Consider the following 18,951-nt stretch of genomic DNA (forward strand, 5'->3'; position numbering starts at 1 on the left):
TTTTAGATGACATAGATGTCAATTACAAATATTAAGAACTGTCAAAACCATTTTGTCATGACAGAATTTGTTACAAGCTTTGACGGCGCTGGGCTGGGGATTTCAGTAGAGAATGAGTTAACGTGATTTGTAGGAACCCAGTTGCATTTTAATACTAAGCTCAAGGTCCCCAGGGAAACTGTAGTCAGGCAGAGGAAGCCAAGAGCATCCTGTAGAATCAATGAGGAATTCTACCTCACCGGGTCCTATGCTTGTTTCTACAGCAACTCTGAGTTCCATCAGATGACATGGGGTCCTCCCTGCCCAGAAGAGCAGGTATGAGCAGCTGATTTCCACACACCTGCTCACAGACAGGCTCCAGGCATCCCACAAGCTCAGCATGGCTGATGCATTTTTACCTGTTTCCTACTCTGCGGTCAACTGACCTATTACAGGAAGCAGACAAATCCCTGATGAGAGCCGAGTCCCGCCCTGTACCTACATCAATTATGGTTTTGCCTCCAACTTGTAACGTTCACACGTGGTCACTGGTAGAGATGTCCTGGGCGAATCGTAAAATGACTAAGTTAGATATTTGCAGCGACCCCTTGCAACGCACTGTCAGTGGGACAACTGCATTTATGGATGTGGCAACTCCTCCCACACTGAAAACATACATTAATGAAGCCATCAGGCCCCGGCAGCCGACAACTCACTCTCCGGCATATCCAGACAGAGCTCCTGAAAGCCATGCTTGGATGAAACAAAGCAGCCAGCAGGAGTGTTTTGTCAGCTTGGTCTCTCATGACAAAGCACTGTGGACTGGGTGGCTTATAAGCAGCCAATGCGCAGTTGTGGGGACAGCCTTCAGCCAGGGCCCTTTGCCGTGTCATTGTGTAGCAGAGGCAAAAGGAAAAGCAGGAGAGCTTCGCAGGGGCATCATTCTGAACCACTATGTTGTATAATGGTTTCAACACAGGATGTCATGGAGGTGAGTACCGCATACACTTTCAGACCGAGGCAATGAGCAGCAGTTGGTAAACTTTCCAATCTTGTGACCTTTGCGAATCTCTTTGACCTCCTCACTGCTACACGAGGCACAGTGATTCACACCTATAATCCCAGCCCTCGGGAGGCTACGGCAGAAGGCTTGCTATGTTTCAGTTAACCCTCTCTCAATGAAAAACAAAAGATGAGCCAAAGCCAACTCATAACTCATAAAATGGACCTCAGCTCCTAGGGGAGAGCCACTAACTTAGCTCCAGGTCTCCTTGTTTGAAGGAAGCGTAAGACTCTTAATTGCTGAAATGGAAACGTGAAAGTCAATTGCATGATGATTAGATGCAGGAAGAAAGGTTGTGTGGTTATTTCTAGGCAGGACAAGGAAGGAAAGGGAAGAAATTGCTTTCCCTGGTGGGTTGGGAGACAATGAATACAACTCTCATTCAAAGGCCATTCTAACTCCAGCCTCTATAGTCTCTGGCATCTCCTACGGAAGGCACCAGCTGTACAGACTGAAGCCAGCACACGCCGTCCAGTGAGATCTCCAGAGCTTTCTCTTTTTGGAAGGGAGCTTGGCATCTAACATTCATCCTTCCTCCACCCCCTCTTACTTTTTAGTGAAAGCACTTTTTTTACATAGTGATAAACAGCAGAACTATTTGGACACAAAGACCAAAATGCCGATTAATTATTGAGGGAAAGATGGACGTTTTGTTTATCATAAACGTCTTCAGGAAACTGGAAACTAGGCCTAGTGGTACATCCCTATAATCCCGGCACTCTTGAGGCTGAGGCAGGAGGACTGAACGTTGGAGGCTAGCCTGGGCTACCCAGTGAGACTGTCTCAAACAACAAAAGGAACAACAACAAAAAAGACAAAATGGAGGAAGAGAAGAGTAAAGGAGAGGTGGAGGAGGGGAAAGTTGGGAGGCCGGGATGCTCGCACAAGGAAATTCCAACCTTCTTCTAAAGCTTCGAATACACTTTCCTATAGATGCCATCTCCCACCACCCTCCTCCTCCTTGACTCCTTTGCTGTTGTTATTGTTTTTAAACAATATAAAGAAAAACAGCTTCAGCTTTCCCAGTCTTCCCTGTGGCCTCACTGACGCTCCCATCCTTCAGTTTTCAGCAGGAAGGTTTCCCCAAACTACAGCTGCTGTTTATCTCAATGGCTCTGTGCACCCCACTAAAGCCTTACCATGCCCAGTGACGTGGCTATCACTGTCAGTACTTCTCAGATAGATATGCTGAGTCCTTTATCAAGTCTCAGTTAGGAATGACAGGGGTTCTTTCTTTCTTTCCTTTCTTTCTTTCTTTCTTTCTTTCTTTCTTTCTTTCTTTCTATATTTGAATATTTGCTTTTAAAAATGTCACACTGGAATTGCCAATTCACTGACACAAGTTTTGTATTTCAAGTGTGTATTTTGTTTTAATAGCTCCTCGATAAGATGGACCCCCTTAGACAGAAGAAGGTTTTATCTCAACATCAACCTCACTGTAGAGTTTCACCAAACCTTCTCCTCCAGGAAGGGCTCTTCTGGAAACTTCCCCATAGGTGGGGTCACATGGAAATCACCTGCTTCAGTTTTGACAGGCTGTGTCATGCCTCCTGGGGAAAGATCAAGTTTGAGAACCTCCCCAAAATATAGGTGGGGCAAATTCTGGAGAGCTCCCAGCTAAGGGTAAGGGCCGTCAAGCATTGCCTGAAAAGAAGTGTGCATTTGAATTCAAGAACAGGGGACATAGACACAAAGACTTGGTGCGGCCCAAAGATGCACACTTGCTTTGGCTGTCCAAGTCTGAAACACAGGAGGGAAAACAGAGAAGGCATTCCATTTAGTCTCTTTCTTTCTGCTGCGGACAGCTGCATCCCAAGTTTCTGTCAGTCTTTCCCCAGAGTGCTATCTGAGTGTGCCCTGCCACACAAGGGGAAAGACTGACAAAACCTAGGGTGCAGCTGCGACATGCTCCAGATGCCAGAACAGGAAGGAGAACATTTTAATGGCTCTTTATCATAATGCTAGGCGAGCCAGGGAAGTAATTTCTCATGGTAGGAGGGGAGCAGGGACAAACACCTATAAACCCAACTCCCTGGAACCTAGTGTAGAGAGAGCCCACGATGCAAGGCTAGCCTTCACTACAGAGCAAATCTGAGACCGTCTGTAATCAAGAAAAAAAAAAAAAAAAAAAAAAAAAAAAAAAAAAAACCGAAAGAATGAGCAAGCAGCACATCCTGAAGGACAGGAGATACCAAGCAAAGACCATCTCTGGCATCTCAGAAGGTGCTTTTGGAATCCCCAAAGGTCCCTTATGGTTAAAGTCTGGTCCATAGGGTGGGAGGTGGGGACACACACCTGCATGGAGGCGAGGGAAACTTTGGGAAATGAAGCCAAGAGGAAGGCCCATGGGTTACTGGGAACACAAGACACTTCCGTATGACTCCTTTGGCAGTTCTTTCTCTCCTTTTTCAGAATACAATCTCATGGTCGCTGCTGCAACTCCCTTCAATACTATTCGTAAGTGCCATAGAACCCAGCTGCCTCGGGTATTTGTTACAGCAATGGACGGTAATATATATAAAAAGGTTGATTTTTTAAAATTAGCTTCTGGAGCTAATGTTACACAGTCTGAATACACAGAACCTGCTCTGAGGCTGGGGACATAGCTCTGTGGTAGACTGATTGCCTAGCATGACAAAGCCTTGGGTTCAGACGCCTAGCACCAAGACCAAGATGGGGATTTAAACTCACCTTTTAAAAAATCCCGAAGATGGGGCTGGAGGGCTGGCTCAGTGGTTAAAAGTACTGGTTGCTCTCCCATAGGACCTGGGTTCAATTTCCAGCACCCACACAGCAGCTCACAACTGTCTGTAACTCCTGTTCCAGGGGATCTGACACTCTCACACAGACATAGATGCAGTGAAAACCAATGTACATAAAATAAAAAGAAGTAAATTATTTTTAAAAAAATCCTAAAGAATCTCCTAGCACTCGGGAGGGTAAGGCAGGTGGACTTCTGCAAGTTTGAGGCCAGCCTGCTCTACAGAGTGAGTCCAGGACAGGAAAACAAGAGAAACCCTGTCTCAAAAAAATAAAAAACAACAAACCAAAAACAAACAAACAAACAAACCAAAAGCAAAAATGAAAAATGGGGAATCTGCTTTTAAAATAGACGAGCAGACTATGGAAAGAGACTAAAAGTTGCTTCAAAAAACTAAATTTGTTTTCTCTAAATTTGATATATATACATACTGCATTTAATCTGAGGGAAATTAATTAGGGATACCTTCCTGGATTAAAAAAAAAAAAAAAGATTTATAGCCAATTCAGAGAATTTTGACAAGGACGTTTTCCCGGAAGCACTGAAGGCGACGCAGGGTCCTCACTCACACCCTCCCAAGCTAGGTGCAGCCGTTCATCAGCAGGGCTGGTGCACAGAGGCCAGCAGGCGGCGGGGCTAACAGCTCTGGGGATTCGGCATCGCATTTCAGCTCCACAAGCAGCCGGTCTCCAGGGTTCCTGTCCCGACAGCTCATCAGGTGGGCAGGCTCCAGCAGGACCGGCACCGCCCTGCCCTACGTCACGCCATTCCGTGTAGAACGGTGGTTTTTCAGTGCCTTGACCTGAGAGGCCATTCTGGGAAAGGCTTCTGACTCCACTTTGAGCAGAGGATGGCTCTGCACCTGGACAGATGTGTGAACGGCCGCACAGCACAGACAAACGGCTGCTCCTTAAAGAAGGGCAGGCCTCTGTGGAGTTATTGAACCGGAACCACGTGAGCACATGGGCGCATTGAAATCATACCAGGAAACCAGGCCTGAGGAGACACCAGGCTGAGGCAAGGGGTGCAGCTCCCTCACTTGGCTGCCACTTAGAGGACACCTAACCCGGGGGTGGTGATAGCGGCTCCAACCTGCCACCTGACCATCCAAGGGCAAGAGCTCCCAGATGTCCCGGGACTTGGCCCAGCACCCACTGTTGATAGGGCTTCCTCTCAAATTGCCACCCGCTTGTCCATGCCTTCATTTCCCGGAACCCGGTCCTGCCCTCTGCCTCTCCAGCCTCCACCACGGCTCACCTCTACAGCTCAACCCCGCACTGTGGCCGCTCAAGAGCAGGGAGACATATCTCAGCGCCCCAGCCCAGGCTCGTCATTCTGCTCCCGCAGAGACGCTCCTGGCATTCCTGTCGGCTTCTGCCTCTCAGGTCTCTGAGTCTCTGAGAGAGAGCTTGAACTCTGGGGCCTCTTCAGCCCCTCTGCAGCCGTTCCATGGGGGACACAGGTGTATTTACTGTGCGGTGTGTGACCTGAGGGTGAACGTTAGCAATTAAGACTGCAAAGAGAGGGCTGGAGAGATGGCTCAGAGGTTAAGAGCACTGTCTGTTCTTCCAGCGGTCCTGAGTTCAATTCCCAGCACCTACATGGTGGCTCACAACCATCTATAATGGGATCTGATGCCCTCTTCTGGTATGTATGTGTACAATACAGATAGAGCACTAAATAAACCCTTAAAAAAAAGAAAAAAATGGACTGCAAAAAATAGAACCCCTGTTCACCTCAGCCCGGGCCATCAGGAAATGTAGGACTACTTGCCAGATTACTATCAACAAAACTGCTGTGAATTTATTGCTATTCAATAAATTCAATAAATTCTGACATCGTAGACCAAAAGCCTGTGTTCCTTCTGTGTCTGTGTAATGTCTTCCAAAACCTACCAACAGGAAATCGCACACAGGAGTCAACACACGACCTCACACTGGTGAGATTCATTCACCCTTTTATCAGTGCTGGAATGTGAGGACTGAGGTGGCGTGCAGGCAGCTAGAAATGCTTTCCAGTCACAGTTACAGCACACCTCGGCAACAAGGCAAGCCTGCTGCAAAGAGCATGTGAGGGACAGAGAGCGAGCCGGGGCCGTGAGTGGCTTAGGCTACAAAACAGACTACAAAACCCCAAACATCTCAATGAACCCTGCTTGCATTAAAATTCTAACAAGCTGACAAAGGAGGTGAAAAGCAGAACTCAGAGAAGTTTCAGGCATCCTCAGTCAGCATCAGTTATAAATTGTCATCTATGAGCCAAGGAAAAGGATGGTGAAGTCTAGAAAGAGGGAAGCCCACTGTGAAGAACTGCAGGAAGAAACCTACCACAGGCAAAGCTTCCCAGGGGAATCAGCAGCGAGGGGAGGCAGCCAGGGGAAAGGGAACCCAGAGGCAACGTGGACAAGCGAGCACTGCAAGCAAAACCAGAGCTGACTCAGGCCCCACAGGAGACAGCTCACCTCAGGCCTGCACCTGGGAAAGCCCACCTTACTTAGCGGACGCTGAAACCCACCAGATTCCCTAGGGCTGAGCTTCAGATGGAGAAAGTAAGCAGGAACAGGGTTCCCATGCTTTACCTGCTAGGGCTGCCAGAGCAGCCCAGAGGGCGGGGCAGACAGGGCTCACCACCACAGCCTTGAGGAACTCAGTCCAGAGGCGAGGAGGCTGGGTCATCACCACACCAATGCGGCCCTGTGTCCTTCTAGCAGCCAGCCTCTAGACAAACTTCACGATGGGCAATATCGGTGGGTTTCCAGCCAAAAGGAAGCTGGCCCAGATCATATATAGCAGCTCTCAGATTAGTCTCATTTTGTGGTAGACAGGAAAGATGACTTCATTTAAAAAAAAAAAAATCCCACCCTAATGATTTTGCTGTTTCTCCCACAGAGACACTCTTCTGAGATCTGGGCAGGCTTATAACCAAAGGGAAAATGAGCCTTTTACTTCTGAAGCTAGATCACCACACGCTTCTCTTGGAAATGCTACCCTCAAGACCCAGCCCCTATGGCTAAAGAAAGAGTAAGCGACCACACAGAAAAGCCACCACTTCAGCCAAGAGCTGAGGTCCCAGGTACCAGCTACACCAACCGGCCAAAGAGGAAGGGAGGGAGGGAGGGAGCCTCCAGATGCTAAATTACCTTGGCCATGGAGTCTTCACAGTAGAAGCCCTAGACACAGGGCAGAGAGAAAAGAAAATGCCTGTCTACACCCTCTCTATTCTCGACCCACAGAATATGCAAATATCTGGTTTATTGTTTGCCACCTAATTTGAGCTTGCTTTGTAACAAGAGAACTACAAATAGATACAAATGGTTTTAAGGCAATGAAGGATCCTGAGATTTTTGGGGAGTGATTAAAAGCAAGGTTTCTAGGAGGTTAGTCTGAGTGTGGTCACAGGAGGTGGGGTGAGTACATTTAAAGGAACCACTGACCCTGTGTGATGCAAACACTGAATGTCCCAGTAGGGGGCAGTTTACAGGACACATTAGATTCGGAGGGCAAGGAAAGGTAAGCTATTCAAATGACTCCAAGGCCTGAACTAACAGAACGGAAAGAATCAGGCACATCCAGAAGGGATTTTTCTTGGTAGATAACGAGTCTGTGATGATTAATATTGTCAAGTTGACAGACTTGAGAGATGAGAATCTGGGCCTGCCTGTAGGGCATTCTCTTGATACATTAATTGATATGAAATGACCCCTTTTGTTTTGGCTCCCTGAGTAGGGGATTCTGAGCTGTATACAGTAAAGAAGTGATATACAGTAAAGCAGCAGCAGGCTTTCGCTGCTTTCTGCTTCTTGACTGTGATCTGATATAACCAGCTACTTCAAATTCCTGACGCCTTGATTTTGCCACCATGATGGATGGCACCCCTGAACTAGTAAATCAGAATAAACTCTCTCTCTCTCTCTCTCTCTCCCTCTCTCTCTCGTTGCTGTAGTCATCCTGTTTTATCACAACAGTCAGAGGAGCAAGGCAGGAACTGGCGGGCAAGGGTAGGTTTGTGGCTGAGAAGAATCTGACTGTGTGGTGGTGTAGAGGCCGTTGGGACTCTTTTGTGGCCGAAATGTAGAAGAGTTTGTTTCTTTATGGAAAAAAAGAAAAAACAGGGCTTGATTGGCCGTTCTGGTGAGCGTTTTTTGGAGACAAGCATGCTTTAGACAGACAGTGAAGGTCAGCTCTCGAGGTTTCAGAGGGAAGAAAGAACAATTCTATCAGGAACTAAGCTACTGTGATCTGGCTTCATTCTGTGTGTGTTCTGGGAACTTGGGTCAAATGAGAGAATCTCTGGACAGGATGGCATTCAGGCCAATGCTGAGGAAGTAGCTGCAGTCACTAAAGAGATCAGCCCTGCTGAGGAACACCCTCCCTGTACTACGCTGGGAGAGCAGGAAAGATTTCCAATGGACAAAACCTCACCCATCAAAGGCTCCAACTTGTGAAAGCACAAGCTTTTGGAAAAGAGCTTGAACTGCGACTATGGCTGAGGGGTTGGATTTCCTACTCCTTCCAATGAGAATGTTTCCCAAGGGCCAGCACACAGAAGCATGCAGATACAGCCGTGGCCTGTGGGGGCAGCTCAGACCAGCAGCAGAACCTGGCGGTGTCACTGACATGCTTCTGGTCTGGGCAGCATGAAAGACACATGACTGAGAGGGCTGTGGAGTCTTCTTCTGGGATTTTGGAGAGCAACTGAAACCTGGCAGCATGTGGCTGGGTTGAAGACCTCGTGGGGTGCCTTCAGAGTCCACTTTATGTTATGAAGGTAAAGCCTAACTTGGAATGGAATTGCAATGGAACCCCTCAGGGTATCAGAGCTGCCAGAACGGAGGAAAATCAGTCAGGGACGGGCAGCCAGGCATAGGGTGGAGCTGGTTCAAGAGAGAGGCTAAGTGTGCTGCAAACGGCAAGCTGCCACAGGTGGGCCTGTCCAAGCACTTGGGAGCCCAGTCAATTTCATCATGAGCTTCTGATGCCACACATGGGGCTGCCGGGCTTGGTGCTTGTACTGTTGGTTTGGGGACTCATCGTTTGTTGCTATGCCCCGATTTTCCTCTTCTGGCATAAGAACGTGCCATTATATGTTGGAATAAAGAAACTTGGGGTTTCTTTTGTTTGTTTTATTTTTGTTTTTAATAAGAGCTCATCCTTCAAAGACTTGGGACTTTTCTAGTGTTGGAATTGTTAAGGATTGGGGACTTTTAGTTAGATGGAATACATTTTACATTATAACACAGTCATGAACCTATACGGGCAAGGGATGGAAAGTGATGGCTCAAAAAGTATGTGTGTGGGTGTCAAATTGGCAAGGGGTGGGACTTGTGATAGTTAATGTTAATGGCTGACTTGACAGAACCTAGAGTCACCTGAGAAATGGGCCTCTGTCTATGCCTATGAGCTATTGCATTGACTACATTAATAAATGTGGGAAAAGCAATCTCTTTTTTTTTTTTTTTTTTTTTTTTTTTCTCTGTGTAGCCCTGGCTATCCTGGAACTCACTCTGTAGACCAGGCTGGCCAGATTTGCCTGCCTCTGTCACCCAAGTGCTGGGATTAATGGTATATGCCACCACTGCCTGGCCTGGCAGCGGCAGTCTTAACCGTGGACAGATGTGTTCTCCGGTCAGGGGATTTGACTGTATGCGATGGAGAAGGTGTCAAGCAGTGGCATGCATTCAGTGCTTTCCACTTCTTGACTGTAGATGCAATGGAACCACCTGCTTCAAACGTGGCTTCCCTGCCACGATGGACTCTGCTCCTGAACTGTGAGACTAAATCAATTCCGTATCTGCTAAGGTGCATTTGTTGGAGGATTTTATCACAGAACAAAACAAAACAAACAAACAAAAACTAAGACACTATCCTAATCATGTCAGGCCTATGTAATGTCTACACAATCCCTGGAGTAGCCAGCAGGAAATCAGACATTCACAACCAGAAGCTGACTAATAGTTTTGGCTGAGACTTTAGACATGAATGAGACCATGCTAAGTAAATTTGTAGCCTCCAGGTGCCTACATTCAGTGGAACAGCAAGTGAGAGGGAGTAGGGTTCCTCCACCAGAGAGGCAGAATTCTCAAAGCCCCAACCAACTTTTGGAAAGATGGAACCAAAGGGCCAAATGACTAATACATTGATCCAGAGGACTGGAGCCTGTAAAAAGGAGAGGAGGGAGAAGGAGGCGAGGAAGGGTCCCAAGGGTGGAGGACACTCTCTTTGCCATTGACTGAGAGTGGAACCGCAGACACTGACTGAAGAATAGAGTTGGCGAAACGGGCATTTCTGAGGGTTTGTAGGAGGCACACACAGACACCTGTGCTCATCTAGCTCACGGGCACAGACTGGCTTCCTGGACAGTTCTCCAGGCACCATGCCCTTCCTTCAAGCTTTAGGAGAACAGTTCTAGTATTAGTTGATCTCCACAGCATTCTTAGGTGATATATAGTATCATTCCTGGAAACAGGCCATACTGCAAGGCAAAAGCCCAGGCAGGATGCAAAGGTGGCTGCCTTCCACCTGGGAGAGTCAGCAAGAAGTCTGGTTGGCTGGGTTCCTTTTATGTCAGCAGTAAACTCTTTGATCAAGAGGCTATTCTGAGAAAGTTGTGAAAGAGATTCTCTGAATCTCACTCAAAGTGATATGGACAGGGGGAAGTGTAGGTTCTAACTGGAGAAACAATAAAAGTAATTCCAGGAACAAGGGGTATTCTAAGAAGAACAAGCCGTTGGAGCTGGGAGGCGTGGGGGCTGAAGAGCAGGTGGCCCCACACCTGCTTTCATGCTGGCGACCTGCTTCTCCACAGTGAGTGGACACCGCGTCAAACAGCTGGCCTGCACTGGGACTCTGGGTCTCAAGGACAGAACAGTGCTCGGCTTACCCACAAGCAGAGTCAACACAGAGGCAATCCTACCAAGCAAAGCGCCTTTGAGACCCCAGGAGGAGTGGAAGGGAAGGGAGGTTACAACTTTTGGGAAGACTTTTTGCTGGAAATTCCTGAAGAAGGAGAATCAAAATTCTTCCAGTTCCGTGCTTACTTTTTTCCAAAACAGTGTTTTTACTAAAAGAGGGCAATGACGACAATGTTTAGATAGTGTTCAGGGCTTTTTATAAATGAAGAGACAAGGTTTAAGAAAAAGAAAGCTGGCATAAGGAAGGTACTAGACATTTGGCTGCCTACTGTATACTATTTGCTTTAACACTTATGATACTCTTAGGAAATACTGGCAATCCCACTTTAGAGACCAAATACAGGCTTGAAAGGAGCTGTATTGCCAAGGCTGTAGAGCTAGTCCATGCCAGGGTCAGGATTTTAGCCCTGGCAAATCTGCTTCCAGAGCCAACGGGCTGGGCAAACAGGCAAGGGTACATCTCAATCGTTACAGGTTCAACATTAGTCAAGTGTGAGCTGAGCTTTGTGGTAACAGCCCTACCCTGCAACCAGCGACTGTATGGAGGGACATGTCCATTACAGACCATATACCTCCACCATGACAGCAATTCATGAGTGTCCGGACCATGTGTCCAGACCGCTGTGTGAGAGGCAAAGTCCCTGTCCTCATCCTTTCCCCTCAGAGCCTCTCTCAGCACTCCCATTCTGCTGTCCAACTGTCCAAAACATCCCCTCTGCACCCAGGATCCCTGTCTCAGCCTGGCAATCTCCTCTATCCCTCAGAGTCTGGACTCAGGAAGGAAACGTTAGGGTCACCAGACAGACCAGTCTCCATCAAGCTGGTAGCTGACACACTCTCTGAGACATGAGTTTTAATGCAGTTAGGATGTGTCCTAGCAGTATACGGGGGCAATTGTAATGACGGGTGTCTTGGACATTACAGGAGGCTGAAAGAAGAGACAATTTCAGGGCAAGCAGGTCTTTGGGCATCTCTGCAGCCCATCAACTGACCAACCATGCAACCAGTAACCTATATATGGAATCCTACTTACGCCAACCCAAGAGTTAATTATTGGCAGATCAACTCCATTCAGGGAAGTGGCTGTTATTATCACACCTATTTAATGACAGGCAACAGTCACAGCAGGGTCAAGTAACCCCCCAAAGTCACAGCCAATAAGAAGCAGGAGCAGAAGTAATACGCAAACTCACCCTCCAGAGACACCAAGTCTTATTCTTTATCATTAATTCCCACAGTTCTCAGAGTAATCTGAAGATACTTGGTGTCCCTGAGACCCTTTCGGGAGTCCATAGGGATAAAACTGTTTTTCCTCATCATGCAAGATGCTTTCCACTTGTTGGTATTTGCAAATGTTGCACAAGTACACAGTGGATCCAACTGCAGGCACCTGGGCGTGATTGGAGGGGTGAGCACTGGGCTGGATAAAGGGTAACGGGGTTCCCCATCATGTGCTGTTGAAGTGGTAAAAATTATACGTAGACTCTAGGCTCAAATTAAGAACACGTGATGCAACAGAAAGTATGACTGCAGCACTCCTGCTGTATGGTGAAGATGACTCAGGAGAGAGACGGGAACAGCTGTGAGCGCCGAGCTGCTTTCTGCAAGGAAATCCAAATCCAGTAACAGTGACTGGCAAAGAACAGATGCTTAGATTGGGTGCCCAATGGACATTTCTTAAAAAAAAAAAAAATCAACAAAGTGAGGTTGTTACTTTGTGGAAAATAAAACACCAACATTTGTTTCCAATGCTGAAATTTGATATCTCGGGCGAAACTTAGAATTTTAGAAAACATGTGAACACCTCCACGCGCCTATAGTTTGCCCATAGCTGAAGGTTTGGGGACGAGCGTGGTCACAGCAGTGATGCATGTAGCTTTATGACACTAGAGTCACAGGTCAGCATTTGCAAGCTCTGAACTGCCCGACGGTCCAATATTTTCCCTATGACTGCAGCGTCCCACAGCAGTCGATGGTTTTAAAGTAGAAGCATGTTAGGAGCTAACCCATGAGGCTGGCGAGACGGGCTCAGTGGTCATGAGAGCATTTGCTGCTCTTACAGAGGACGCCCAGTCACCTGCAGTTCCAGTTCTAGGGGCTCCAACGACCTCTGGCCTCTAGGCACCACCATTCATGTGGTGCATATAAATGCATTCGCGTGCATGTGTGCTCGAGCACACACACACACACACACAAATAAAAAGAAATAAATACATGAAACTTTTTAAGTTTATTCATACGGAGCCATGCTTAGGTGGTACAGGTGTGTGGTCTCAGCTCTCAGAAAGCTGAGGCTGAACGGTCATGAAGTCAAGGCCTGCCTGGGCTTCAGTTGAGTTCAAGGCCAGGCTAGACAACTTAGTGAGACCGTGCATCAAAATAAGGAGGGTTGGGGACATAGGTCCATGGAGAGTGCTTGTCTAGGTTCAACTTTTTATAATGAGAAGGAAGAAAAGAAAGAAAGAAAGTTAGTGCTTCATATGGTTTCACATACTACACAGAAATGAACCTATTAAAAAACAAAAAAACAAAACAAAAGCCACTATTGCTCGAGGCCTGGAGAGATGGCCCAGCGGTTAAGAACACTTGCTGCCCTTCAAGAGGACCCAGGTCCAATTCCTAGCACTCCGAGGCCCAAAACCACCTCTAAGTCCAGTTCTAGGGGATCAACTTTGGTGCAGCATCAAAAAAAGAAATACACAGTAATCTGAAAAGGCTACTAAAACCTTCTTCCCGGGGCGATGGGTCATCTCAGGGGGTACAAGAGCACAACAGTGTGAGTTTGACCTCTGGCAGCTGAGAAACAACCTCTACACGAGCGCTCCCCATGAACGCCTGATGATGGAGACTGTCTGTCACGAGAAACGCTCACAGCTCAGCTCACTACAGCTTCCTCTCTCAGACACTGCCAGGGTCCACCCGGCCCTCCACGGTGATCTGTCCTCCCGCTGTCCACCTCACCTCTTCCCTCCTGCTACACGGGCTCTGCTGCTCCCTCAGCACCCACCAGGAGACTCGGGAAGGCTGCGGGGAAGCCTCTCAGGTCTGTGGAAAACTGATCTTGTTTCCTTATCTCTACAGAGTGTCAGCCTTAGACCTCCCCTATGTTCGCCCCTTTATTTTAGTCGAGGTGACAAGCAAAGGCAGCTGACAGAAATGCTCTGCGTTCCCAACTTCCGTACGTTTCAGGGAAACTGACGCTCGAGGGCAATGGGGAAAGAAGCCGAGGAATGGACAGAAGAGGAACGTCAGTAAGCACTTAATCCCGTCCACATCACACTCTGTGACAAAAGGTGCAAGCTGGGGGTGGTGTTTTGTTCAGATATAATGCATATAATCAGAGGAACACAGATAAAATAAACATAAACATATACCCTCTAAATCCAGTCATGTAGAGAAGTAAAAGTAGAAGGCTCACTATGGATGGAACAAGAAAGAAACAAAGGAAAACTTGCAGACTTGGTGATAAATAAACCAATAGCATTTGTAGCATTTTCATATTACAATTTAAGAATCTGTTCAGTTACTGAGAAAGGATTTGGGTATTTAAGCATCATAAGAACTTGCACTCATAATGTCTTTGCCACAAGGGGGCGCAACTCTCCGTACAGATTCTGCAGCCAGAGAAACCCTTATTCCTTCAGAGGGCTGTTTACCTCTGCCAGAGTCTTTGACGACCTGAGCATTGCAGGAGGAACCAGCATCCACAGGTGTGCAGGTTGAATGCCTCCACTCAATCTGTTATTAAGTTCTACCAACAGCTTCTAGTTGGGCGGAAGGTGCCAGTCCTTCCAGCTGGGGTCATATAGGTAAATCCTATTTTACAAGACCAGAAGTAGCGACTTCTTTTGGAAGAAGGATGAAGGGAAGACTGACCTGCCCAAGGCCAGAGAGATCACTTCTCTTATCTTTGCTTTTTTATGATACCGTTATTGTGGATATGTCTAATCTGAAGCCAAGACCTTGGTCAGGATATAAGACCTTAATTGCAGGCTTCCTCTGGGAAGACACACTGAGCGCTACACAGCAGGCACGAGACCAAAAATCCTGAAGACCCACATTGTAGCCACACTCACGAAACACTCCCAACCTCCCTTTCACGGCTGCTAAGTCTCAGAAAAACCGCTTCATCCCCAGCCCTACCTCCATGGTCATCACCACAGACTCCAAACTAGTCCCATTCATTGAGGGTCACAAAATGAGTGAATAAAGTAGGGAATTAAAGTCACCACAAGCCAGGCGTGGTAGTCTGTAATCCCATCACTCTGGGAGGAAGAGGCAGGCGGGTCTCTGTGCCTTCAAAGCCAGGCTGGTCTACAAAGCAAGTCCAGGACAGTCAAGGTTACACAGAGAAACCTTGTCTCAGAAACAAAACAAACAAAACAAAAAACAAGCAAACAAAATCCACAGTGTGGGGAAAGATTCATCTAAAACCAGGTGCACACATTTCATTAAAGCCACTCTGACCGCACTGGTCGCTCCAGTAAAATCCCTCAGAAAACCAGGGGGCTTCCTCCCTCCCAGGAGGTTTACTCAGTGGGCGCTCAGCTCACCTTTTACAATTCTGTTGTTGGATTAAACCAACCAGCTTATAAAGTAGGCTGGCCCCAGGTCTGTCCTTGTTAGGACTGGCACACCAGCTAGGCTCCTGCCAGGAGCCACAGTGGGTTCCTGATGGCTCCTTCCCACTGGGAAGTCCCTTCGGGGATCTGCCGGGTTGAAGGCTAACTCCCTTGCCTGACTGCCACAAGGCAGAGACAGTTCCGAGGCTACCCTGTGACTGTCCAAGCAGGAATGAAGGTATTCCACAGACACACAGATGCCCCAGCTATCAGACTGTTGAAAGAATGGAGCTCCCCCCCCCCAAGAAATTGGAACTTTCCTAGAAGTGTCATGTTAGGAAATGCCAAGGCTGGGACTATGGCTGCAGCCACAGAGAGTCGATTTCAGTCACACTGAAGCCCCGGCAATGGTAATGGGGCAGACCACATCGCTGCTAGGACTGAGTCCTTATTCGTGACCCCTGCCCTGTATTTAAACCCAAACTTCCTGTCAGGACAGGGAGATGGACTTAGGGAGAGAAAACTCTCTTCGGATCTTTGTTCTTCCTCCAAATGTGGCTACACTGAATAAATCTTTTTCTACCTTTCATAATTATTTGTTAACTGGCCTGTTGGGGTTGTGTGACCAAACCTGCCTTACTAAGGCTGCCAGAGCCAGGCTCTGATCCTATGAACTCCTCTCAGTGAACAGTGAATGCCTTTGACAGCTTTAACCTAAGATGTTACGTGATGTCCTGATCGGCTCTGGTTGTCTATCCCCTCCTGAGACATGACCTCCCATCTAGAGTAAGGGCAAAACCACCCCATACCCATGCGATGCCAAATCAAGGGCAACTGAGCTGCGCACGGAACCTGTTGCCCTGCTTTGCCCACTGTAGCTGTTCACAGCAACACTCTTTCCTCTGGTTTATAATCTGGGATCCCAGCAGGGGGCACCACCAGGGAGGGAGCTGGTAAGAGTTTAAAAAGCAAATGCTTGGTTCAGTCGCTTATCTGCAACGTCTGACTGAGTCAGCCAGGCTTCCACCTTCTGGTCCTTATATGTAAAACTGTGCAACTAGAACTGCGTGGCAAATCCCAGCAGGGAAGAGGACCACCTCAGCCTTCAAAATTAGAACCGGGAAGGCCCTCAGCAGCTCAGAGTGTCTCCTACTCAGGAGCTTTCCCCACTGCCTCTAGCACTTTAATTTTCAAGGTAATAAGTTTCACCATAAAAATAGATACTATTTTATGCCGACCATTATTTTTTTCTTTTACAGTTTTTTAAAAATTTAATTTCAGGAGCTAATCTGTAGTCGGCTCAGTGGTGAAGGGCACTGGGTGCTCTTGCAGAGGACCTCGGTTCACCTCCTAGCACCCACACGGTGGCTCACAGCCATCTGTACCTCCAGTTCCAGGAGATCCGACGCCATCTTCCGACTCCTGCCAGCAGCCAACAAAAGTCAGACACACATGATTTTTTTAAAAAAATAATATTTTAAGCTAGCATACAAAGTCGTGGGCTTTTTTTTTTTTTTTTACAGCATTTTCATGCACAGCATTCATTTTTATTTCTTGTTTTGATGGTTCTAAAGATGTGATGCTTGTGTTGTTCACACTCATTCTTAAGGGCTGTTACACGTCTTTTTTCATCACCCTTTGGCCAAGCTGTGCTTTTGTGTGTCTTTCATCTCTCCTGCGTCCTTCCTTCCAACAGTGTTGGCTCCTCCTAAAATTCCTTCCAGTCTGTCAGCATCCTTCTGTAGCCAACGCGTGCCCCACCCTTAGCAAACACGGCAGGTAGTTTTGTTTCCCCAAGAGTTCAGGAGTACAAAAGTAGCTCGAGCTTTGATACTGAAATTCCACAACACTGTTGGTGAAAAGGCGCATCTCCTCTGTGTAGTTACAGCAAACGAAACCACGAGAAGCAGATACACTGCGTGAGAACAGCTGCCAAACTGGGTTTCCACTGTCCTGATACAAAGGAACTATTCCAAAGAGACTAGTCTTGAGCCCCTCCCTCCTGCTTTTAGACCACTGAAACAATGGGGGTGGGGGGAGAGAATGACAGGTAGTAGCTGTCCATGAGAGAAGTGAGAGGGAAGCCATGCCGCTCTGTTTTTAAGAGACAGGATCATAGTTTCCACCTTTCTGTAGAACTCAGTATACTAACTATACTTTCATCCAGAAAACAACAACAAAACAACCACCTATTTCTTAATAAAGTAAACCTTGGTCTCCTGATACACCTGTGCTCCTCAGCATTTATTTTGACAGATTTAAAGGGAAGACTAGCGAGGACAATCTGACCTTTTCCCATGAACTCTCACCCAAAAAGGGCAGGATTCAGTTCTGGGTTAGGATCAGTTAGGGAGTATGAACTTCCAAGGAACGGGGCCTCCAGGGCAAAGCCACCAGCTGTTGTTTCTTGCCAGGACAAGAAAACTGCCCCAGGGGCAGAGAAGAAGAACAAACTTCAAAGTATAAGGTTACAGGGTTCATGGTTAGGGAGAGTCTTTCATGACTGTGTGTGTGGTGTGCATGCGTGTGTGTGCATGTCTGGAGGTGTGTGGTCCCAAGCATGTACGCTCGAAGCTGGAAGTTGAGGTCAGGCTCTTCACTCACTCTTCACTTACTGAGGCAGCCTCTCTTGAGGAAGCTGGGACTTGCCCTTTCCAGCCAGTCTGAGCTATCCCTGAGGTGCCAGGCTGGGCTCACAGGTGGCTGCCACACCTACCTGCTCTCCATGGGCTCTGAGGGTGCTACTGCAGTCCTCACACTTGCTCGGCTTCACGTCTACTGAACAAAGCTCCACCGACTAACTGGCTGACAGCAGAATGTGGCTTTCCTTCCTGCCCCAAAGAAAAGCTGAGAAAGTGGGTCTGACCAGCAAGCAGGAAATACTAACCAAGATGGAAGAAGGAGATGCCCTCTTCCCTCGGCCCCCACAACTCCCACACGTTCACTGGAGAAGAAAAAACTAGAGAGGAGACACACAAAACACTGGCCACAAGATAGGGGATGGGGAAAGTGGCTAAGCAACAGCTCCGGGCACAGTCCATGGACTAGCTGCTTCCCAACGGGCTGAAACACCGCACTTGATACACTGAATGCCACTGGGTGGGAACAAAAGTCACGGCTGCTGGAGGCTGTACAGAAAGAAGGAAGAGGAGCCTCCGCCTGGTTTGTTGTGTGGCCTGAAAACTTTTAGGTGAAGGCTGGGTCTATTTTTTTAAATACTTAATCATTTTAATTTTGTATTATCATTGATTACAATTTATTCAATATTTTTTAAACATACCTTTGGCTAACTAAAGGAGCCGAGAAGCTAGGTGATGACACTCTTTCAGGGAGAACCACCACTCCACCCCAGCCTACCCTATTATATAAAGGATTCCAAGGACCGCAATCCCCACAACTACTGGAATGCAAAGCGTTGCACTGATACTTCGTGGGGACCCCATCCCCAATAGACATGAAAATTCAGCTCTAAACTCATTTCCAATTCTGGAAAATACACCCATTTTTCCCTAAGACTTAAAACAGAGTCTACAAAGCCTGACATGTTTTACGTTGGGGGGCATCTTGCTTGGAGCATCCTACGAGACAGAAAGCCACTTTCCAGCACACGCGCGCGTGCACATACACATACACACACACACACACACACACACACACACACACACACACACACACA

General features: G+C 47.5%; 1 protein-coding gene across 2 annotated transcripts in view; it reads right to left on the reverse strand.

Moving 5' to 3' along the window:
- Positions 1-18,951, reverse strand: part of Igf2bp2 (insulin like growth factor 2 mRNA binding protein 2) — a 112,805-nt gene that overhangs the window by 34,460 nt on the left and 59,394 nt on the right. The window contains exon 1 of one of the 2 annotated variants that reach the window (XM_055624889.1): positions 17,992-18,042. The exons of the other annotated variant lie outside the window; for it this stretch is intronic. Coding sequence (XP_055480864.1) covers positions 17,992-18,002 — 11 coding nt within the window. The 5' untranslated portion in view covers positions 18,003-18,042. Of the gene's footprint in view, positions 1-17,991; positions 18,043-18,951 lie in introns of those variants that run through there. 2 annotated transcript variants of the gene reach the window in all.

The sequence above is a fragment of the Psammomys obesus genome, unplaced genomic scaffold (genome assembly GCF_907164565.1).
Source record: "Psammomys obesus unplaced genomic scaffold, mPsaObe1.curated_primary_1811, whole genome shotgun sequence".
NCBI classification, from domain to species: Eukaryota; Metazoa; Chordata; class Mammalia; order Rodentia; family Muridae; genus Psammomys; species Psammomys obesus.